The sequence below is a fragment of the Acanthopagrus latus genome, chromosome 1, assembly GCF_904848185.1.
Source record: "Acanthopagrus latus isolate v.2019 chromosome 1, fAcaLat1.1, whole genome shotgun sequence".
Classification (NCBI taxonomy): Eukaryota; Metazoa; Chordata; class Actinopteri; order Spariformes; family Sparidae; genus Acanthopagrus; species Acanthopagrus latus.
In genome coordinates, this window is record NC_051039.1 from 7,193,027 (window position 1) to 7,218,123 (window position 25,097).

The 25,097-nt window shown below is 41.8% G+C and overlaps 1 protein-coding gene and 1 long non-coding RNA gene across 8 annotated transcripts in view; both read right to left on the bottom strand.

Annotated features, from left to right (window-relative positions):
* LOC119027268 overlaps positions 1-675 on the bottom strand; it is a 50,225-nt gene extending 49,550 nt beyond the window's left edge. Inside the window, exon 1 of the long non-coding RNA XR_005077331.1 lies at positions 599-675. This is a non-coding gene — a long non-coding RNA (uncharacterized LOC119027268). The remainder of the gene's footprint in view (positions 1-598) is intronic.
* The window catches only part of LOC119027094 (protein sidekick-1-like), a 249,784-nt gene extending 225,104 nt beyond the window's left edge, over positions 1-24,680 (bottom strand). For 2 of the 7 annotated variants that reach the window (XM_037111996.1, XM_037111961.1), the window contains exon 1: positions 22,884-24,678. In XM_037111996.1, the coding sequence (XP_036967891.1) occupies positions 22,884-23,058 (175 nt within the window). In that variant the 5' untranslated portion in view covers positions 23,059-24,678. Of the gene's footprint in view, positions 1-22,883 lie in introns of all 7 variants that reach the window. The other 5 variants (XM_037112012.1, XM_037111988.1, XM_037111970.1 and 2 more) reach the window with 4 other exon arrangements.
* Positions 24,681-25,097: the final 417 nt, after the last annotated feature.

Consider the following 25,097-nt stretch of genomic DNA (forward strand, 5'->3'; position numbering starts at 1 on the left):
ATGTTAGCAGCTCACACTACTTCCAAAGCACACTGGCCCTGAACTCCTTTAGGTTGACGACAATATTTAAGGCCATAAACTGTTTTATTACCCGTGAAATGCGCTCATATAACATTGTTGGAAGTACCCAATTTATATGGGTGACACTGACCGAGGAACCCAGGTAAACAAAACCCATGAGGCAAAATCTTTTTTAAAAATTAATCCTTGTGGTGATTGGCCGGAAAGTTACCCTGCGTTGGTGGTAGTTACAGATATTTTTCTGGAGAATGTCTTGTTCAGTGCTTGACTTAAGACTTAAGATAAAACCTGTTTTATCTTCATTTATAAGGGCTAGGGTTAGGGGTCTGGCTTAAGGAAGAAAAACAGATAAAATCTATTTAAAAAGATTCATTAAAATTAAATTGCAACTGAGCCAAATTTTGGATCATAATATCGAACTGTGTATAGGTTTGAATAAGATAACCCACACAGCACTACTGAAAGGTTTTTGTGTTCTTACAGGACACTTACTAGCAAATGGATTATCATGCACTCAAATTCCTCCACATCAGTTCTTTGTTGAGGCTACAGCACCTCTATCCTCTGCATTTCTTACCTTGACTTCCCTCATTTTCATTCTGTGGCTGTATTAAATACAAGGACACCACAATCAGGCAGACACAAATACACAAGCACTTGCAGACACACACACATGCGCGCAGCAGCGCAGCATCTAGAGGGGATTAAACAGCTTAGACATTGATTAGACACACCTGAACCCAGGAGGGAAGGAGGGATCGACAGCAGAGGAGGTGGAAGGAGTGGGAAACGGGGTGGTGGAAAGGGTGGGAGTATACAGAGTGTCTAAAGCATGTTGGGAGAAGAAAGAACAGAAGAATGGGTGGAGAAAACAGGCATCAGGGGTGGGAGTGGGGGGAGAAAATATCACACAGACAGAACCAGGGTGTAAATGTCTCAGAACATGTCCTCTAGGATGGAGTGAGTGGCAGAGGGAGATAGATAGAGAGGAGAGGAGTGAAAATGTTGTCTGCGCACACTGCCAGAGAGGTTTTAACGCTCCTGTTTGTGGCCAAGGTGTGAAGACACGCACTCACATTGACATTCCCCCTTCCCTATATATACACATACACACAGACTCATGCACTCAACACACAGACAGAACCTCAGAATAGACCTTTTCTGAGACAATCAAAATTCTACCCACAACCATACATACATGAAAAGACGAGAATAGAGCCTGGAGTCAATGATGCATATCCGTGTCTATTTATAATGTCCTGCAGCCTACACTGGATTGCAAAAGAAAGCGTTCCCCCCCTCTGCTTTTAGCTCTCTTGATTCTTCAATCACCATCTTCTTCCTCTGGATACAAGAAAAAGTTTTAGCTTTAAATGATACCCACTATCTTGTTCCTTTTCCTTCCATAAAACATGTTGTGGAAGTACGGCTTGGGAAAAGGGAGGATCTTGGGAAAGTCAAAGACAGAAACAAAAACGGAAATGCTTCTTTCGAGCAAATGTGGAGAAAATGACAGCCCTTATATTAGAGAATTACAAGTCGGAAAGGGTTGAAAAGGAAAGAAAGGGAGAGGAAAGGAAAGGTCTCCATGTACTATTCCCTTTCTACCCACACAAACACCAGAAAGTTTTATTTGAGCTTCTTTGCTTGTTTTCGACTTACTTTCTCCATTTCCTCACATTTTCCTATGAGACTTGCTGGAAAAAAGGAGAGCAGAAATTATCCAGTCTCCCTTTTCTTGTAAATGCTTGATGTATCACACATTTATGCAGAGACACACAGAGTACACATGTCGACACAGACAGCGCCATAATATTAATTTTGGATAGCCAGACATACATGGGCCTAAATTAATGAATTCATGAGTTATTTGTTTATCTACGGTTGCTCCAACTGTGAGCAGCTGGTAAACACTGCTAAGTCTCTGAGAGCAGATGTACTTAAGAGACAAGCATAAACATTTATTCACTTGAAACATAATTACACATACACACACTTTCATGCTACCGTGACCCAATTTGTTTATGCATATCTACGGTTGGTCGGCAGCAATGCTCCTGTAACTCCTTCGTGCTCTTACCTCTTTATCACAGAGAAGAAATTTATGGCTAATGTACTCATAATCTGATTATATGATTATGTAACTACTGCTGCTAATCTAACCATCTCTCTCTCTCTCTCTCTCTCTCTCTCTCTCTCATCCTTTCTCTGAGATGATCAGTGATTTATGTCTTTAAAAGGAAGTATAAAACCAAAAGCAATGGGTGAAACGAACTGTGAGATTAAACTAACCCTCCTCCACAACTTTCTCTCGCTTCCTCCTGTGCACTCTCTCCCCTCCTCTCTAAATTATCTGAGAGCTGTAATTAAAAAGTGCACTTTGGTTCTTGCATGGTGCTAACAAGCAGGCCAAAACGCACACACCGACGCACAAACGCACACACACTAAATTAGAGATAGTTGAAGCACGACTAATCATCTGAGTCTATGCCATAACGAGTGGTGAGCTAAAAAGTCAACATTGTGAGTTTCGGAATACAAAACAAAGTGCCGTGATTTACTGTAGTGTATGTGTCTCAATATTCACAGCATTGATTCTCATTATATCTTCCAATAAAGGAAATTCTGTCTGTGTGTCAGAGCTAATGAATCCAAACATATTAAACTAAAAGATCCAAGCTGTGAACTTCACAGCGGTGTTGCTCCAGCGCTGAAAACGTGCCATGGTGCTTCATTTCAGACACTGCTTTGAGCTAGTTTTCTAGACCACATGAAGCCAGATTAACTGTCATCTTTTAGGATAGAAATTCACACTTCAGCAAAAATCTTTAAAACCCGTTTATTCACCGACAGATAATTATGATCTTGATGGTTTAAGATTATCACGTGATTATAATGTCACTGCAATCGAGGAAAACATTCATCCCAGCGAGATAACAAGCTAACCAGATGCAGCTTCATCCTCCTTAGTTCCAACTCAATTACTTTTCAGCAGCCTACAAACATTGGCCTGCTGATCCACCTAAACAAACAAGTCAGGTTCAAACAACTAAAGCTCCTAAGACAAAGGCATTGAGGCTTATACGCCCATCCTGTTGCACGTCTTGCGACTCTCAACTATTAGCTGCAGTTTGTAACCTGCGCTGATGTGGCAGTATAATCCCATCATTACAAGTGAGGAAAAATTTCCTCCCTCAGTCTCAGAGGTATTTATTGTAAGGCAGAAAGTACATCCTACCTGTCTCTTCCCCAGCTCCTCTGGAGACACATAAAAAAACTTCTTTTTGTCAGCACCATCATTCAACCCAATTCATATTTGTTATCGAATGCTTCAAGCCCATACTGTGCAGTCTCCTTTGAAAGTTTTACAATAGCTTTGCTTCACTGGCTTGATAGATACCAGACAATCCAATCCTAGGTCCAATTATAGGCATCAAGAACGACCAGTGTGTTCTTATGATGTGTTCATCATTTTGGTGGAGAACAGACACATAAAACTGCATTTCTCAGAACTCAAATGATTTCATCTTGCATTGCTTGGTCTGTAGCCCTCTAAAACTGAATGCTGCCTTCCTTTTTTTTTACCTCCAGCTTGCTTGGCTCAACAATCAGACATGCCTTGGTTTAAATGTCTAGTCTATAATTTCGGAAAATAAGGAGCTCTAGACTTGTTTTTTGTTTTGAGTTGCAGTTAAGTGGACAAACGGGGTTTATAAGTGTGGCACTCTCAAGAAAGTTACTGATGTCTCTTCGCAATCCATTTGGAGATAGCACAACTCTATTCTATTGTCACTTTTCCTGTTCTGCTCAAAATAAAAGTGGGTTGGAAGAGTAATTACAGCAGCTGCGTCCGACATCAATTAACTATAACATCAACATACCACATCCACAGGAGACACATGAAGTTAAAACTGTATTCTTACCCTTCAGCTGTATCAAATCAATACTACTCTAGCAAACCTGTGCCACCTGGATCACAATATTGACTCTGGTCAGTTTCTTTGTACTTAGAAACAGACACATAGATGCTCCACTACATCTATATTGAAATGATATCAAATATACCTATACTTCAATGAAGTAGTGTTGGGGAAAAACCACTTAACTCTCCATGCTCTCAGCTTAAAAATGTACATCCTAACCATATAATTATTTAATATCATGTATGATTTGTGTTTGTGTCTGTGTGTCAGGATAAGAGTTGTTAAAACATATTGGTTGTAGGCCAGCAGCAGAATTAAATAAGCCGGAGTGAGAAAAGCTAGGCCAAGAAATCTAATATCTATCATCTCTCCTGCTCCTGTTGGTTTACGGCTTTGACAGGTTGCCCATTTACAGTTGACTTCTTGTTTCTTTGTGTGTGTGTGTGTCTGCATGTGTGTATGTATTCTGTCTCTAGAGGATACAATACATGCATAGATGCAGCACATGTCAACTAAAAAGTGCTGCAGGTCAACAAAAGGTAACCCCACCCACGTGAACACACACTTCAGAACTGGAGAGCATTGAAGCTTCACACACAACCACGCTGAACACGTGAATGAAGTTGAAGCGGAACAAACTTCCGTATCAAATCATTGGTAATAAGTGTATTGATTGCTGAAATAACACACAAACATTCAATCAGAGGCTTAAGCACTTTAGTAATTGTGCACTCATGAAGTGGCATAATGCCAACATGGGGTGACCAGTAAGATGCCATCCTTCTGCCTTAGTGGAACCTGTGATTGCAATCCAGTGTGCCAGGCTCCCAGGCTGTGATTGGCTGATTGGAGTAGACTAATGAATGACTGCGTGAAGAAGCCGGAGACTTATTCTGGACTGATTAATGTGTTTTCCTCAATGCCAATTAAACACTGATTACACAAATTAACAACTCTGGGCCACCATAATCACTAAGTGCTCACACAGGGACTGGCGTTGATGGAATAGGTTACAAACATTCGCAGGCGCACACACACACACACACACACACACACACACACACACACACACACACACACACACACACGAACACACGCTCACACGCTCACACACAGCTGTAAGGCACCACACCCCATTTGTCCTCCCATCCCTGCCCAAAGCCCTGTCAAATGCCACCAGGCCTGGCAGTTGTTATAACCTAATGCTTTTAGCTGCATGTTGTCCAAGATAGAGTTACCAACCACATTCACCAAACGCCATCTTTTCTGACTCACATGCTCTCACACACATGTACGCACACATACACACATAAGGAAAACCACCGTCACCCAGAGCCGTGCGAGAGTGTACATACATCGGGCCTCAGACAGACAGCTGGTGCCAAAGGGTACAGTTAGTGGATCCCCCCTCTGGGATGGGTTTCCACCCCCTTCCCTTTGTATGGAGCCAGAGGGAAAGAAGGACGTCGAGAAGTGAGATTAAAAGGAAGGAAACAGCGACAGGAGAGTGAGCGGGAGGGGGGAGGGAAGTGACAGACAGAGCAAGAGAGGAGTGGGAGAAATGAAAAAGGAAAGTTTCTGCAGACTGAATGTAATGTGACACCACTGAGAGAGGGAAATGACAGCATGGAAAGACACAGTCAGTCCATGAGGGGAGAGAGAGCATGAGAAAGAGCTGGAGAGAGAGGGAAAATGAAAGAGGATTTGCAGAACTCCTTGAAATTTGAATTTTGGAAACCACTGAAACTGAAAACCGCATATGCTCAGATGCACAGAGCTTTTTTTTTTATTCTGTCGCAATGCTTGTCACCACATGCCTGAGTGTGTTCGGAGGTGTGTGGTCTGTCTGTGTGTTTTGACAGAAAAATGTGCATTTAATAGAGCTACAATTCTGCTAACATGAGGAAAACCACTGACCAAGTAAACATGTGTCATGCTGGTCGGTCAGCACATATACCTGCATATGCGTGTGCGTTGCGCGCATTTACTTGTGTGTGTGTCTGCCTTTACAAGCATGTGTATATGTGCAACACAAAGCAGTTTATTACTGTTTCAGCAGAATTGTACAGCAGAAAATTGAAAAACTGAGGAATAAAACAGTTTTTTCTCCATTCAAGTGGATCCATATATAGTCCTCTTAAACCCACATGTGTGTGGGCTGTTTTGTATACTTATGAGCGTGTTTGTCTTTGTGTGTCCTGTCTGTCTATATAAAATTGAAAGCTGTGCTTCGCTTTTGCTCCCAGTGGGCTTATTCATAAATTATCTTAATTTTTAGGGGATACATTTGCTCAATGTGTTTTCTCATTGTGTCGGGGAGTCATTGCTATGGGGAAATATGAAATATGAACAAACAAATTGACGTTGTATTGTGCACAGTATTGTTCCCTCACAAACACACAGATAAACAAAACACACTTCTCCCTTCCTCCGTCTCCCTCGCTCTATTCATTTATGACAATACAGGTTTGCGTCTAATGTCTGGAGTGCTCGCGTGAGCCCGGATGTGTGTTTGTGCTAAAAAGAGAGAAAAGGGCCAGCTGTGTCATTATACAAGCCTAATACGTCCATGATACAAGCTAATTAGATTTAGACAAGCAATGGACAGGAAGACCATGAGGTGAGAACAGAGAGGGAGAAGCAAAGCGACTGTGGAAGAGTACTGAGATTGGGAGGTGCTGATGATTGAGAAATACTTTCAGCCGTGATTGTGTTGAGCATGTTGAAAGCAGGTGGTTTAAAAGTCCTTTCACACACATCATAGACACGCTGCAATTATCCTCACACCTGATGCACAGAAATGCTCACGTAACACATACAGCCCACACCAAACCTTGATGAGCAAGTCACATCTTAATAAGCCTCTATGTCAGATAAAGAGACTCACAAGAACATAATCAAGTAGATTTAGCCAAGAACTATACTGTACAGTGAATTCCAAGCCCAAACACAAACACACACACACACACACACACACACACACACACACGCACACACGCACGCACGCACACCCAAACACACACACACACAAAAGGCTATTCAAGGTGTGTTTGCCAGGGATGAGGAGCTGTTTAGAAATGATGGTTGCAGTAATCAGCATAATGTTTGCCTAGAGCCGTGGACTGACATTTAGAACAGTGGATTATCAGAGCAAAACCCACACACTGCCTTTCACAGAACGCCATCATATTATTACAGGGAACTATTATAGATTATTGTTATAATATCAATGTTACACTGGCTGCATGAGAATTTGTGGTTTCACTGTGCACGTCAGACCTTGTTTTGTCCATGCGTGACATATTTACCATAGATTGGAACAAATTGGCTCTAAAAAACGGAGCAGGTGGGTGGCTGTCCGTGAATGCAGGACAAATAGCAGAGCTGGGCCCTGTGCTGTAATGTGGCAGAAAACTGTCCCCGTGGCTTCTCTAAAAAAAAATCATGTCAGGGACCTGGAGAACTGTCAGAGAGGTTGGGTTGTCCTACTGAGAGCTACACAACATTTCCACTGACAACTTAAGTGCAGAGGGCAAAGTGTGGCTTGACTTTGAACATAGCAATCAAAGCTTTCCCTGAGGTAAATATCTATTACAAGAGTCAATCAATCTTGTATGTATTTTCTTGAGCAATGAATGAATGTTCTACTATGTGACTTAACAAGTGTCGCTTTGCTTTTTGTCACGTATCACCGTGTCAGAAATGTTTTTCCCAACACCCGAGCAGTTTTGAGTCAAATACTGTCCAAAATCCAATACAAGAAAACTCTCTCATTGTGGGTAATCACAACCCTAAATTTAAGACCCTTCAAGACCCTAAATGTAAATAATTCAGCATAAATAGCATTCAATCATGATTCAGTACTAGTCTTTAATAAACATACACTTTCATCTGTGCGCCCTATGGAAAGGTGTCACTTCATCAGTTCATGCCTCAAAACGTCTCACATATTAAGGCTGCAACTAATGAATATTTTCATTGTTGATTAATCTGACAATTATTTTCTTGATTAGTCAAGTGGTTGTTTGGTCTGAGAAGGTGATTTCCCAAAGTTCAAGTCTCAAATGTCTTGTTTTGTCCACAACCCAAAGATATTCAGTTTACTGTCATAGAGGAGTGAAGAAACCAGAAAATATTTGCAATTAAAAAGCTGGAATCAGAGAATTTTGACTTTAATTTTCTTTAAAAAATGATTTAAAGCAATGTACTGATCATCAAAATGGTTGAAATTAATTTAATTGACAACTAACGGAACATAACGGAAAATTCATGTTAATGACATACTAGTTACTAATTTCCTGAACGGACCACAAACTTTCAAGAGTCACAAAGCATTTTTTACAAAGATGTGGAACCAGGATGAGTAAATTATTAGTAGGAGGACTGCAGTATCAGCAGCTTGAGTTAATGTGAGCCTCAATAATGGCCAATCACATCAGCTCCTCTAATCCTTTATAAGGCACAGACAGTTTAATGGGCCAAGAGGAGTGTTGAGGCCAGCTTCACTGAGGAAAAAAAAATTAGTCACAAAGGAGACCATCCTAAATATAACTGTATAGCAGCCCAAACATTAACATAGGGGGACTTAAATATGCTTTCAAGGGCAGACAACGTCCATTTTCAAAACACAAAATCTCAGTTCATGTGAACTAATTATAGATAAAAATTACATCACTGCACTTTGGCAACAAGCACAGTTACTTGATGTATATTAAAACATAAGTGCCTGTTGCTTATAATTCCAATAAGTGTTTTAAAAAGGATGCATTCAGTTAGCCATATCTGGCCTCACTTACATATTGACCATAAAGATATAACAGCAAATATATTAGGAAATTAGTCAGCTGTTTTCATGATTGCAGGTAAGACACTCTTGCCCACATTCTTTAAAATTGTGAATACATTTTCAGTCTATTGTTAATCTTACTCCATAAACCACAGTAAAAACTACCTAGTGACATTTTCACCACAACCAAAACATGTACAGTATTAAATTACTGCTGATAACTCTCTTCATAATGACAATGAATACACTGTAATCTACTGATGGTCTTAACCTCACAGCTTAACACACAAGTTTCAGCAGCATCCACACAGATCAAACAACATCACCGTGCTTGTCGTCATATTGCCACTGCAGAACAAAGTAATTCTCGCTGGATATCATCATTTTAAAAAATGTTCCTGTCACGTCAATTGGCTCATTTACAGTCTTTTGTCCCCAAAGTGATGCATTTGATAGATTTCATGTCCTTTTTCATAAGAGACGATAATTAAATGGAAAACTCATTAAAAATTATTTTGTTGCTGTCATGTGGAAGCAGCACAAGATGCATGGTGTGATCTACTAAGGGCCTGCATGAAAAATGTGGTTTTACTTGCCATTATTACCTTGCCATTAATGCCTGTTCTAGCATAATAAAATTATAGAACCAGTGTATTGATTTTTTTCAAGAGACAAAATCTATTTAGATCATAAATTAAAATATTTAGTTTATGTGTAATACTGCATGTCTTTCTGATAATTCTACTTTATAATTCACAATGTCATAATTTGTTCTATTGTTTGTATTGCAGGTACAGAAATACACACACAAGCATTTCAGGGCTACATGTCATGCCCAGTGGAGTGATGTGGTGACACAACCGAGTGACATTGTTGACCAGCATGACGATTCTGCTGAGTCAAACACAACCACCACGCTAAACACAGCTGGGCCACCTGGTTGGAGTATAACGCAGGATGACTGAGCGTATGAGAGCGCCTCTGTCTTTGTGTTGTGTGTCCTGATATGCTCACATACTATACAGCAGCTCGGCACATGGTTCTGCTGAAAGGGTTTGCATCAACAGGCAAAGGGGATAATTAATTTCTCTCTTTCGCTTGAATGCTTTCATTTTATTTTCATTTGTTTTCCTTTCTCTCTTTCTATTCCCACATTTGCAAGATAAAGTGAATCCTGTGAGAGATGACTTGTGATTCAATCCACACACATATTCATTTTACTACAGGATAACAAAATGTCTGTGAGAATGGTTTGTGTTTGTGTGCGGTTCGTGCACTTAATGAGATGAATGCGTGTGCACCAGCCCTTCCCAATTACAGAGAGTGGAGGAGAGAAGGAAGTGGTAGAAATAGGGTGTAAAGCAGGCAGGGATAGGAGAGAAGAATGATGGGCAACGATTGGAGAAAAAGATCAAGGGAGTAAAAGGGGGATTAGAAGAATGGTAAAAAAGAAAAATAGATAAAGTGAGTCCATTAGCCAACAGACTATTTTCTCTCTTCATAGTCTTTCTTTTGGGGAATTTGCTTCATCGGTCTTGAATAAATATTTTAAACTCAGTTTTGATTATGTATCTTTGTTTCAGTGCCATCTTCCCTCATCCATCCATCTACTCCAATGACCTCATAACTGACAACCTATTCTCTCTTTCATCTAATTCCTATTTCATTTATACATACTTTCCCTCTTTCCATTTCCCTCCCTTTTTGTTTCTACCAGCGCATCTTCTCATCCATCTATGCCCTCATCCATCAATCAGCACCACCTTTCTTCTCTCTTGTTAAAGGAAGAGTTCATTCTGATCATTATCTATCCGACCACGTTAGTCAAAACATCAGCACCTCGTAAAAATCAGCATTTATTTCACCTTATTGTGCCATCGTGGTCATTATCAAAAAACACTGATATATCACTTTCATCTAAACATGGCAGCTCAGGTACACTCTGCTTTTAATGAACCCTGCTTTCAAACGACAAGCTTGAGCTGTGTGAATGGATTACACAATTAGTTAAAGCTGCCCATTTTCTGGATACACCTCTTACTGTGGTCATTTAAAACAAAATTAGTGTACATAAGCTTCTAATCCATCCCGATCTACTGAGATGGTTTTAGATGGTTTTAGTATATATAAATCCTGATGACTTTCCAATGCTTCATCCTAATGTTCAAACTTTGTATGTCAGCTGTCACAAATACAAACAGTACCTGAGGAAAACAAAGCAATGCTATGTTCATACATACAAATGCAAAGCAGTAGGCAGTTTCTGGCCTCATGAATCTGTAGCTCTATGGGGGTGTTGCGTTGCGCACATAAGTAACATACACGTGTCCGACTGGACAGTTGTTTTCTGACGTCGCTGCCACACTCACTATTACCAGCTGCCCAAGTCTATTTGGCGATCAATTTTAGCATATTTTACATTTATTTTCTAAACAACGCCATCGGAATGACAGATTAATTGGTGGAAAATCTTCCTTCATTCTACCCCATCAATAGGCCACATTATTAACGGCAAGCTTCCTCCACACAAGGATCCTAAACAGAGGTGGGTTTTTTGGGCGACTTTATAAAACAACCTGCTGCCAAGAAAGTCAACAGAGTAGAAACATACTGGGGGATAGAAACAGAAAGACAAGGCAAGCCAGCGTGTGTGCATCAAGGTGGACAATTAAACCTATCGATCCTGAAAGAGATCACTGAGTTTTGAGTGTCATCCTCAGGTCGCCAAATACCGATGCTTTGTCCCAGATACGCGGCCATTCCACAGGGAATGCTTCGCACAACACAGAGGGAAGTAGCTACTTTCCTGTTTTCAAGTAAAGAGCAGCCTTGTTTGTGGTATTTTTTTTTTCCATTGCATTACGCACTGTCATATCTGTTTTGATATCTGAGCCGGCAAGATTAGACTGATCAGCATTGTGGTCCTGTATTTGAATAGGACAGCGATGCAAATTATTCTTGTGGAGAGGAGTATAAGGCGACTCTCTGCTTCAGTTTCTGAGTCAAAACCAGTGTGATTAGCTCTTGCTCTTAATTGTCACTTGTTAGAGGACATTCGCATAAAATATAGTAATTCTCAACCTTACCCTGAAGCATCACTAGGTGCCTTATCTCTGTACAAATGCTCAGCAGGCGGCACCAGGCTGCGACACAAGGTCCCACTTGTGATGAACAGCAGTCGTCACACAGAGCAGAGCATACAAGCACAGTGACATCTAAATTGCCAACAATGGTAAAGAAAGTAGAACAGTCTGGGGTTGTGAAGGGAGAAAACTAGCAGGTAGAAATCAACAGCAATTTCACCAGCCTCAAGATGCAGTATTGATCCTCAATCAACTGAGAGCTTGTCAAGATTTCTCCATCACTGTGGCTCAGGACGCAGAGCCAGTTGTCTGCTAATCTCTGGGTTGGTGGTTTGATCCCAGGTTCCTCCTGTCCTTGGGCAAGACAAGGAACCTTACACTGCTCCTGATCGCCAGGCCACCTTGGATGGTACCTCTGTCGCCACGGGGTTGTGAATGAGTGAATGAGGGGCAAATCTCTTTAAGTGCATCCTATTTTACATTTTACATTGATTGGTTGATTGACTGGTTTGTTAAATTATGATTACTGATTGCAGGAGTAAGGTCATACAGCTGCTGCTGTCTTATCACTACATGGAACTACAGAAATGTAGTTAATGCAGTGGGATGTGCATGTAAAATATAGACTGTACAATACCCCAGATCAAAACTGTGGTCCAACTGTGCTACCAGTGCAGTACTTCCAGTTCCTCACAGGATGTCAATCAAAGCATCCCAATTCAAGACTTGAGGCAGTCAGGGAGACATAATCACTTCACAGTGCATTTACAGAAAATGGAAAGAAAATTGATTTGGCACTGCTAAAGCACTGCTTCTCGAAGCCATCATTTTTGAGTCCACCCTCCTTCATATGTTTATCACTTTACCATTCAAGAAAATCATTATGTTCCTCAAGCCATTTGAGACAATAGGCACTCTAAGAGGTAGAACCAAAATGTGTGAATCAATGTGGTCACTGAAGAGAGTTGATTAATTCTTGATGAGACAGAAAGCCACATGCAAAACAGCAGGGTTTTAGCTGGGTGCTGCATACGCACTCATGAACAAGCCACTGCTATGCACTTTCTCTCTCACACACACACACACACACACACACCAACACACACTTCTGTAGCACAGGCCAAGTCTCCATACTGCTGGCTGGCTACTCACAGAGGTATGCACACCTCTAGCCTGGATCAAAGGACTAAGCTAAAAACCTCTGGCCAGACACACACACACACACGCACACACTCAGACAGACACTCACACACACACTTAAAGTACAGTACTTCCTGCCTATTCCTGGATGAGATCAAAAAGGGTCTTTTTTCCTCTAAGCCTATGGCATAAATCACCATACGCAGATAAGTGTGCACAAACACACACACACACACACCCCCTCTCAAACACCTGTGGCAGATCAAACGCATCAAGCTGAGAACACACACCTGCAGCAGGGTAAAGCCCTCACACTGAACAAGTAAATCATGCTGCTCAACTACGCACACAATGATGTACACTCCTGCACTTCTACTCAACCCAGCCTGACCCCAGTCATATTCCGTGACTGGTGAATCACTATGCAAAGATCCCATTCAAATAGCTTGATGGCAACACCGCAATGAAAACATACGCATACAAATAAAGAGTGTTGGCCAGGTGCATTTGGTATGAGGAGCAGGGGGAGGGGGGCACATGTGATGTTCTCCAACTAAACAATATTTACTCCATATCACTCCACGGCCTGCAAATATCATAGAAAAAAGACTACAGCCACGCTGAAAGTGAGACGGAGAGGAATAAGAAAACAGAAAAAGTGCAGAGACACAATGAGCGACAGCCGGGGGTATGATCCACTGGAAGGTTGCCAGTTTGAATCCAAATACTGACTGAAAGGTTCTCAATGCGGGACTGAGAGTCACTTTCTTCACCTTGCTGTGAGACTACTCCTGAGCCCTCAACTAATCTAGTGCTGCCACTAAATGACTGGCAGTACAAGGCTACGGTTTTAAAGGCATTTCCCAGGTGTTAGCAGAGAGCGAGAGAGAGAGTGCAAGTCTCTCTGATGTATCTCCAGCCACCTGCAGTTTTATTTCCACCAGTTGTTCCTGTAAATAGGAATCTGTTCCTAGATTGCCTTGTTTATGTCACAGAAACCTAAAAATGTGTGATTGTCAGCACTGAAAATGTTGTTGCCTTTTGGGACTCCGTTAAAACACTTTAGACTGATTCAGTACTCCTACACAAAATATTCTCTCTCCTTACAGTCCATCAAAAGGATTGTAATGTGTAGGGAACATATAAAATATCAAAATATCTAAAAGCTGTCCAGATATGTGTGCATGTAAAATGCATGTTAGTATGCTGATGACATATAAATAAATATATTTAGTATCAGAAGTCAGTATTACTGCAGTGGTGTCTCACTACTATATGTACATTTGAATGGAAGCTGTCTTACAAAGCAAATAATGTCCTACTTTTAGAAACAAAATTCCCTTTTCTTATTTGTATTATAAAGTGTGTGAAATCCAATTTACAATATTTGCTTCCAAGGAGTTAATAACATGTAACACTGATGACAAGCGCATACATATATTCACTTTAATTTAAAGAGCTGGCTACACTGGATGTTGAATCCCACTAATCAAGGCCATAATGGCATGGCATTCACATCAATAGCTATTCATGACCAGAGTTTTTCTTAAAAGTTGTGAGTTATATTGCCTCAGTTTCACCACGGCAGTTCATCTACTGAAAAGCCACTCACTACGTGATCACAACCGTTTGGTGTCATGGTGCTTGTTCATAACCTGATTTTCCTGTTTTGCACAATTGTGCCAAGCAGTTTATGCAAAAAGCACAGACGTGGTGTGACAGCCTTTAGCTGAGGTCTTTTGAAAATTATTTTTGGTTCAAAGCAGCAGACTTAAATAAGAGGCTATAGCACAGAAATAGCCTAATTATACTATTAATGAAAGATGACAAGCAAAATTTAAACTTGTTTGCATGAGGTGCCAGCGTTGCATTACTAATTAAGTTGTTTCAAATAAAAAAAAACAAAACATTAAAATACTATAACTTTACATTAATGTTACTGAGTGTAAGCGTGACCTTGGGGGGGGAAGAACAAGATGGCTTAGAAAACTGGTATCATAGGCTTGAATTCTTGAGGAATATGGTGATAAATATGTCACAGAGTCATACTTAATACATCCATGGAACTTAATGTACAGCAAACAACCTGCAGTATAGAGAGCAAAGTAAGTTTTACAAAAACATTTTTTTCCACATGTGGAACCCATGCCATTATGGCCTTGATTAGAGATTAATCCTCATGTGGCTGTCTGTGGTCCTTTTTAAAGCTCTTCGGCTGTAAACAACTTTGCACTGCTTATTGCTATCAGTGGGTTCATAGTTCCTAATACCATTAAGCCCCATAAAATGTACTACATATGATGAAACTGTCACAGTGGCTCTTGGTTCATTTATTGGTTCTTGTCTCATCTTCCTCTGGCTGCAGCTTATTTCAAAACACTGAAAATACTCAGAAAAAGACATTGCTATTCATCACATACGGGATATCTGAAAAACAGAGAACAAAGCAATGATGTGAGATAAAAATATTCTCACGAACAAGAATCTGTTTTGTCACTGACATTTTTGAGTATACATAGCCTATACCCCTTTCATATTTGACAAGGTGTTTTGTGGCTGTGTTTCTTTTTCGTCTTGCACTTTTGGTTTCCCTGTTTTTCTTGTCTTTTTTCACATGCTTTAAGAATAAACTGTCAGCCAACATGGTTTTTGACCATTATATTACCTTTTCAGCTATTCTATTTAAATATCCACAACCATGTTTATGTATACAGCATGTTAACTATATTTTCGTTTTCAGCTCAAACTCATTTTCAATGGAAGTGCATGGGGCACTTTTACGCTAGCATCAAAATCGCTGGCGATACTACGAGCAATGTTTCATCTTGTTTCGAGCCTTCTTAGTGTTTGAACAATAGCTATTTTGATGCTAGAGTAAAAGTGTCCCATGCACTCCTCTTTCGTCTATATTATATATATATATATATATATATATATATATATATATATATATATATATATATATATATATATATATATATATAAAATTCATATATATATATATATATATATATATATATATATATATATATATATATATATATATATATATATATATATATATATAAATAAAATTCACCAAAAAAGCCTAGGTTTGGCAAGAGTTTCACTTTAAGCTGCAATTACAGATTTGCAAAAAAAATATTTTATAAATATAAACGTTACCAAGCAGCATTATCAGTCATTTATTGTCGTGTTTCTGGCCAGATTATGAATATAAGTTCAATTTTCCAGATCTTTCATCTCAGTTTTCTACCAACTCTTCTAGTTTCTTTGTATCTGCTGCTAAAGGCTCCACTACTATCTCCAAATAGTTCCAAATGCGTCTGTCTGCTGTTTTGTGCAGAGCAGGTAAGGTATAGTGTGTGCTTAAAGCTTTTTCATTGAAAACAGCTGCCTGCTGCTACAGAAAATAACATTGTGAAAGAGATGAGCTGAAATTTGTTATAAAGCTACAAGCAACCGCTTTCACACTGTCATACTTTTCTCACGTTGCCATTTGACACAATCTTGTTAAAAACATGTTGCTTATAGCTACTATAGTATTCTTGCTGTAGTTACCAATTAAGCAGCAGAAGATCACTTAGTAACTGTAGTATGTGGCAGCACACTGTCATTCCTTTACTCCTAAAATAACTCCTTCTCAGTCAGGCTACGACTCCCCGAGGCCATTCTGCTTTCACAATAGCCGGAGGTCTTATTAAATTAAAGCCTAATAGGCAATCATTTATAAAGCAACAGCTAGAAAGTGCGGTTTTGTGTCTTCCTGTCCCTTAATGCAATAAATAATTACTTATTACTTCTGAGCCAACTGTAGCCCTCAGGCAAGTTGCACAAAATCTGCAAGTGGAGGTCACCATCTTCTTAAATTCAACACATCAAGGTGTATGTAAGTATCTATCAAAATAAAATATTGTTTATTAGGTTCAGACCATGACACTGTGATTGTTTGCACACTTACATTACACATACATGACTACTATTATAATGCATTATGAAAAAAGAAAGACACTGCACAATTAAGAGTAGTTGTTGTTACATGTACCAAGCATCGTGCTGTAATACTAATAGAACTGTAACTAATTATTTCCATTATTGATTCATCTACTGATTATTTTCTTGTTAAATTTTACGATATCTAGCTGTTAGAAATTTGAGGAAAAAATAGCTATCACAGTCTCCTAGAGCCCAAGGCAACATCTTTAAATGTCTTGTTTTATCCAACAGTCCAAAATACAAAAGGTTCACATTTATAAAATACAGAGAAAAGGAGTTAATCTTCCCAATTAAGAAGCTAGAACTAGAGAATGTTTTTGAAATTAACTAAGGAGTTGTTAATTAACATTTTGTTAAAGGTTTTTTCAGCTCTAAATACAAATACTGCTGGAAATGTTAGCCATCCATGTATAAGAGGGAAGGTTGAACCTAACAGCAGGTGGCCACTAAATTCCGTCACAAGTACAGTTGGGTAACATCTTTCTTTTGAGTATATTATGGGTTTTACCCAGATGCTAAAGGTGAGCATAGGGATAGGACATAAGGATATATGTCCATGCCTGTTGCGACAATATCAGAACCCAAATCACATGCATAAAATTAACTACTCTTATGGAGCGCAGAGTTAAGTTTTAGTGAGCAGGCATATGGAGAACAGAGAAGCAGGGGTGTCAGATCCATGGAAAGAGACAGCAAACTAGTTTGTCATGAAGTATTTAAAATTCACTCATCACTTGTGCTGATTAGAGGGGCTCAGCTGGCGGACATGCCACTTCTCCAAAAACATCTAAATTCACAGGAGGGCGCAGATTCCAGGGATTATTTTTACAACCTCCCTCAGTAAAAATCGGATGTAGCAAAAGTCTAAAGTCATCAAAAGTGTTACTGCAATACACCACTACAAACAGATATCGTGGTGTTTAACTTTTCCAAGACAACAAACCAAAGTTTTGATGGTGTGTGTTTGCATGTGAATGCGCATTCAACTGTCTCTGTTCAGACTCAATCTCAGCGTCTGTTAGTCTTTTGCTTTGTGGTGTCTTGCAGTTCAGTCAATCGATAGAGTTCATGTTTTGCAAGCGTTCTGCTTTATTTGGAAGTCTCGCTGTAGAACCATCTTGAAAAGTACAAGATAAGCTTTTGTGCTATACCCCCACCCCACCCCACCTCATCCACTCCTCACACACGTACACACAGAGGATCAATAGCAACCTTCTCCCCCTATCTTACATAATAAACACCAAGGCCTAAACAGCAAAACAGCCTCCATTCCACCTGTGTGGCCTGCAGCAATGGATTCTTTAGTCCCTCAGGGGAGACAAGAAGGGAAAAAAAGAAAGAGAAACCAAAAAGAAGTGGAGCGATGCTGATAGAACAAACACCAAAAAATGAAGCGCAAAAAGAAGCAAGACAGAGGCGGAGGCAGAGGAGACCGGAGTGTATCCCACTTGGATTATATTTCAAAGCTCTGAAGGATGTTTTTGAGGAAAACTCCAATAAAATGCATCTTTTCACAAAGATAGGAAGCCATTCTGACTGGGCAGCACACACATGCAAAGACACTTCATGCACACACACACAAAGGTTTTGGCAATTATGTCTAGGCTGTGTATTAATATTTAATATTTTGTGCCTTGAACTGACCACAGTCACAGTAACACTGCTGGAGAGGGAAACATGACCCAGCTGCCCTCTTAGTGATCTCACCTACACAACTCACAGGCTCACCAAAAGAAGTCATACACTGCTGCAAGTTCATGTGTAGAAATGAACAAAAGAAGAAAGGATAGATGCCCCCTTTAGTCTCTACTATGTACACACAAACCACCTCTCACACACACACACAGGTGATTATTTTCCATTAGGAGACTCTGGCTGCTTCTCTATATCTGCCACTTCTTCTGCTGTGAGAAGAAAACACTTAGGACTGATAGAGGGTTAGCATCAATCTGACACACACAGACCCACACACATACACTGTATGTAGTCCTGTCAGACTAAAATCTCTTTCACAGACCAGGTCTGCACACAGAGACAGTTTGACACACAAACACTTTTCCTCACAAATACACAGACATGCACACTCACACGTGCACGCGTACACATACACGCACGCGCGCACACACACACACACACACACACACACAAAGAGCCACTGCAAAGTGTCAGCTGGCTGTGGAAGTGTGGTGATTTGTTCCTACTGACAGACAGGAAATAAGGGAGTCGACCAGGGACCTCACTTCCTCTTAGTCCTGAATAACCTGACGTCTATCACACACTCCCACACACACACACACACACACACACATGCACGCACACACACACACACACAGTGTCTTCTCCTCCATCATTTGCTCTCCTCTAATACATATGCACACACACACACACAATCCATCAGACAGCAAAGTGTCTCCTGAGGCCTCCAAATTCAAACTACTTGAATGTGGGATTAAATTTGTGTCTGTGGGCAAAGAAGGAACATGTGTATAACTGTAACAAGCAGTAAATTCACAGTTTAAAATACATCAAATTCCAAAAGGTTGCTCGCCAAAGTGTGCTACGATAATTCTAGTGATAAACGGCCTGTTCAACTGTTCTATAAATATTGGTATTCTACACTGCAGCCTTCAGAGGGAGATAATAAAACATTTAAAACAAATTCATAAGAGTGTCACAGATGTGGTCACTGTGAGATTGTGCAGCATGGAAGATGATAATTTGTTAGATGAGGCTTCTAATTTACCATCTCCTCATTACAACACAGTTAAGCAAATTTCCACGTCCGCTTCAACTGTTTGACACTGATGAGGGAGAAGGACTTTGTGTGTATGCATGCATGTGGGTGAGTGCACATGTGTGAAACTGCATGCTAGTCTTTTTGATTTGGGTTTCGACATCACGCTCAGAATTCTCCCAGCCCATAGCCAACCATCGAAATGTCCTATCACTGACCTCATTTCACTTAAGCATGCCCAGTGGTCCAATCAGGATCAAGCTCTGCCATGGTTGAGCCAATGATGTGTCATATCAAGCCTAATCACACTGATAGATCCCCTAAGTGGGTCAGCGTGACGATGCAAGTCTTTCTTTGGCCTAGTTAGAGCCAAAGAAAACTTCCAAAGTTATGAACTTTAGTTGGAGCCCTAAAAATTGTGATCTGTTATTTCTTTTTTAGACTGGAAACAAGTTCAGTGGTTTAACAGCTGGGATGCTTTAGCCACATTTTAATGCAATTACCTTGGGCAAGGTTAGCAATAATGACAACCAGCAGTATTTTTTCATTACTCTTTGGCTACTTATAGACCATTATCATTATCCACATTAGTAACTGGGAAAAAAATCAATCTCCATGTATTATAAAACTAATGGTCCATATAACCGGTGTTATGTGAACCCCTTCTGACTTTGAACATTTGCATGCTTTAATGTCATTATGTGTATTACATGGTCCTGACTGATTTGGCTTTCTGAAAATGTTTGAAAATAATGTTGAAAATCTCCAAAATGCACAGCCGAAACACGGTTGCTTGCAGGGAATCGTGGACAGTCGGCAAGGCTTTCATCTTACTACAGTAATATTAAGTGAAGAGAAGCATTCTGGACTCCGTCTGTTAGCAATACAGAGTATATTTTACATTTTGAAACACGCTGAATGTTACTCATGCTTGACTTCTGTCAGAATAAAAAGTCCAGGCTCTGTCTATATCTACGCTGGAATTGTGGATCAGCCGAACAGCTGTGGAGCAGAACCCACTCAGTGACAGGGAGGCAGTGGGGGGCTGAGGGATAAGTTATGAATAAAGAAGGGAGGGTGGAGAGGTGAGCAGATGAGAGGTGGAGGGGAAGGGGGGACAGTAAAATGCTGCCGTCACTTAAACTCTAAAATGAAAGATCGATGAGCTTATTTAAATGTGCTCCCGAGACGAGAGTTGGCTCATATAAAGCCTCACATTTATGGGGAGGGGTGTGGGCATCGATTGACTGAGAGAAAGAGCGAGCGAAAGAGAGAGAGAGTGAAAGAGGGAGTGGGACGGAGGGGGAGTAGGGAGAGCTGGGGAGAGATCAGGAGGATCAACCTTGGCTCATGAATTTCATCCTTTTCCTCCTAAAATAAAACGTTCTAATAAATGCTGGGGATAGAAGGGTCGGAACCTGGAGAATCTACAGCCTTCGATTGGCCGCCTGGCACAGCTTATCAAATCAATAACCCCACCCCCACTCTACCTCCACCACCAGCCCCACCACCAGCTCCATCCCATATCAGTTTCACTCATTTCTAATTCACCCCATACTCCCAGCACATACACATGCAAACACAACCCCGGCTGCGAGCCATAGTGAGGTATAGACATTTAGCAGCAGGGTAACCCCCGCCCCCCCGAGCCTGGACAGCTGGAAGGGGGTGCCGGTGACGGTGGGGAAGGGAGTGTGTGGCAACTTGGGTGCTGAGACCTTGACATTAGAGGGAGGACAGAAGGAGCTGACTCTGCAGCCACGCCATCCCTCCGTCTCCCACCTCCTCCTCAACACCTAGGAGGGAGGGAGGAAGAGGGAGAGTGTGACGACTGGGAAAAGAAGGGTGAGGAGAAGAACTTTTGACATACACACAGATGTGTTGTCATACCATCATCATCGATTGAACTGCAGGCACAGCTCTCTGAGTGTCAAGCATGGTGCGCCACAATCCCTCTCCAACCCCCCCACTTCATCTCTCATTCTTCCCCTTTTCCCTGCCACTCCCCTCTCTCCCTGCTCTGCTCCGTCTTACACCACCTCCTTCTCCTCTTCGCCACACTGACTCTCTCTCCCTCCTCATTCCTCCTCTACCTGCGCTCCCTCTCTCACACTCACGCAGGCACTTTCCTGCACTTGAGCGGCACACACACTCAGTGCATTCGCAAATAGCTCACCCCCCACCTCCAACACACACACATATATATGCACAGACATTCCTAAGACCCCTCCTCCAAGTAACCCCAAGTCTCAGCCATACATACTGCCCACCACGCCATCTGTGACCCAGAGAAAACTGTGAGCCGACACCCGGCTGACCTTTTCTGAGCTTTTGTTTAGCCACTCTGACATGATCCCACGAGGTGCATGCACACATACAAAGACACACGCACACAGATATGCACATAAGCACACAGAAATATCCATCCCTCTCCTTCATTATCTCTATAGCTATGTAGAAAAAGATGCACATGAATGCATGTAACATGGCAACGTGCAATTTTCTCAAACAGCTTCGGTCAGAAATCAATATCTCATCACATATATCTTCTTTCCTGTTGCTGTATTTAACTCCACAGGGCAGCCCTCTGCAGCCACAAGTCACACACTAATCTGGACACCTGCCAGCACAACAGGGTCAACACTGGACTAAAAGGAAGCAAGTTAAATTAATACTCTATGCAAGGCTGCATGTGCCTATGTGTTTGTGCATTTGTGCCAAATCAAGAGCTGTAGTTAAGCAGGTCATTGACTAAGAGGGGGATTATAGATGTTTGGAAACTGTAACACCCCCTCCCCTTCCCCAATACACATCCTCAATACCTTAATCCTACAATCATCCTCCCACAACATATATATGCATCATCATGACAATAACAATAATTTAGAAATGCCCACTTATCTGCCTGACTTAATTTACAAAAACATTGTTGCTGGCCTCATAAAAAACACCCCCTCTCTTTTCCCCTCCTGCAGGGACACAAACACAATCCCCAACTAATGAGCAACCTGCTGTACTTGGTCAAATAAATCACAACATTGTTTCCAGTTTAAGAGTGATCAGTGTTTTCAGTGCCACAGTGTTTTCAGACTATAACTTAAGGGTTAATGGATCATAATACACATAATGTATAAATATAAACATTCTTTAGTGCATCATCTGACATGTGAACCCAGGGCTCCTGAGAGTAAAGCTCATACCTTGGCCGTGCAACATGTGGCAGCTGCTGCCGAGAAGGAGCAGGAGAAAAAGAGGCGGACACCGGCTCCCACTCCGGGTCGCCCCTGTCCCCATCTTCTGCCGGATCCCTGCTGGTGCCGGTCCCTCCACACGCTCCGGGGACCCATCAGAGCAGCACAGTCCCGGTTTCATCATGCGGGAGAGAGGGGGCCAACAGTGCCGGTGTCTGCTTGTGCTTTGCTGCTGCTGCAACTCTCTCTCTCTCTCTCTCTCTCTTTCTTTCTCTGCCCTGCGCACGAATGATAGAGAAGTCCGAGCAGAGAGGGGAGGAGATGAGACAAGAGGAGCGGGGATTCAGCGCCGGTTACCTCCGCGCTTTCCCGGGGACGCGAAGATCCGAGCTCCGGGAGTTCAGCACCACTCTCGCTGCCGACAAGCTCCCCAGCTCTGACTTGGCAGCTCCGGTGTCCAAAACTCAGCAGGCAGCGGGAGAAAGAGGAGCAAGAGGGGTGGGGGTGGGGGGGTCTGGCTCACCAACAACAGAGACTTTCCCTCACTCAGTCCTGCTTTCACGGTGTAACAGCACGGTGATCTCTCTCTGTTGTGGCGGAGTCCGTGTGTTTCTGCGTCCTGCGATACCTCATTCTCATTTGGATTGATCCGAGCGGGGAGAATTAATACATTTGAGTGTGTTTTAGACTTATCGGCTTACTCCCTGCAATCGACCTCAAATCCGCGCTTGTTTTTTTGATGTCTTCACCGGGGATTTGTCCCGCGGATCATTCAGCTGTTAAGACCGCGGTCGTTATTAACACAGGGGCAATAAAACGCGTAAATTATCCACCCGTGCTTGTGTGCTCTAGAAAAATCAATTCGGTAATTGATTGTGTGGGGAGCCGTGGTTTTCTGACTGCGCACAGGACCGCTCCGAGTCTTTCCCCCCCAAGTGTGGTGGTGGTGGTGGTGATGGAGACGCCGCAGTCCGTTATCTGAAGTTGACGTTAAGATATCCTAATTAACTGCTAACCCAGGTCGAAATCCTCCACCGAGTCGCCGAGGACGGGACTCTATGCTCCGGATACCAAATCGGCTAACTTGCAGTAACGCGCTGCGTCTCGGGTTACACGGAAAATGACACAACAGGTTAGCAAAAAAAAAACTAAAACGCATTACAAGTTTCTCCGCAGCGACGGGGAGTTTTTCTTTCTGTCCTTTCTGTACGTTCACCGGCGAAGAAGAGTTAGCCGGCACCACAGAAGAAGTAACGGTCGGTTTGAAAATGATAAACGGCCGTTACAGAGACGTTAACGTTACTCTCACTGCTGTCGCTGCGACACTGGAGCCTGTCGTTTTCTTTTCTGTTCTTTTTTTTTTATCCAGAGTCTCCAACGGTCTTCCACACCAGTTCGCCCGGGAAACAAACGCTCACCTCCAGCAGCGGTCTTATCGACGTCCGTTCGCACTCACGGGAGTTTCAGTCCGGCAGTTAGCGGTCTTGGCACCCTGTTGAGGCTCGGGGTGCCGACTGAGGCGATGCGTCTCCCTCAACTGAACACCTGCTACCCTCCACGACACAGACTTTTGGGGGGGGTGGCAGAGAGAGAGGGCTCTTGTTCGGCTTTAACTCGAGCAGGGTCTACTTAGTCTCGTGTGAAAGCAAAAAGTAAATAATTATGAGTCTGACTTAACTTTCTGTTGTTGTTGTTGTTGTTGTTGTTGTTTTACGCAGGTTAATCCTCACGCTCTCTGTTAATTTCTCCCTCGATATCCCAAACTCACAAACTAAACTTCCATTCACTATCATCCGAGGTTGCTGATTGGTGGAGCCGAGTGCTCCCCCTGCTCCCATTGGACAGTCTGAACAAAGGGGGCGGGAGGGAAACGGCAGCACGGAGAGCGTGGTGGACGGCGCCCCCCCACCCCCAACACACACACACACACACACACACACACACACACACACAGAAACGTGTCTGCAAGAAGTTTTTCAAAAAATTCAGCCATTTATAATATTTAAGGATTTTATTTAGGGACTTTTTAAAATCATATTTTACTTAATAAATTTTGTGCATGGGAGGCAGAAGCAGGCAGGGCTACAATGAAATGAATACAGCATTAGTGGGGGGTTTTTTCACCTTGCTTACTTCAAAGAAGTTCAACTGTATATTATACAGGAGGGGCTCTCTGAAGCATCACAAGGGGTCCAGTTACTTATATAAGCACCTGCTTTATTA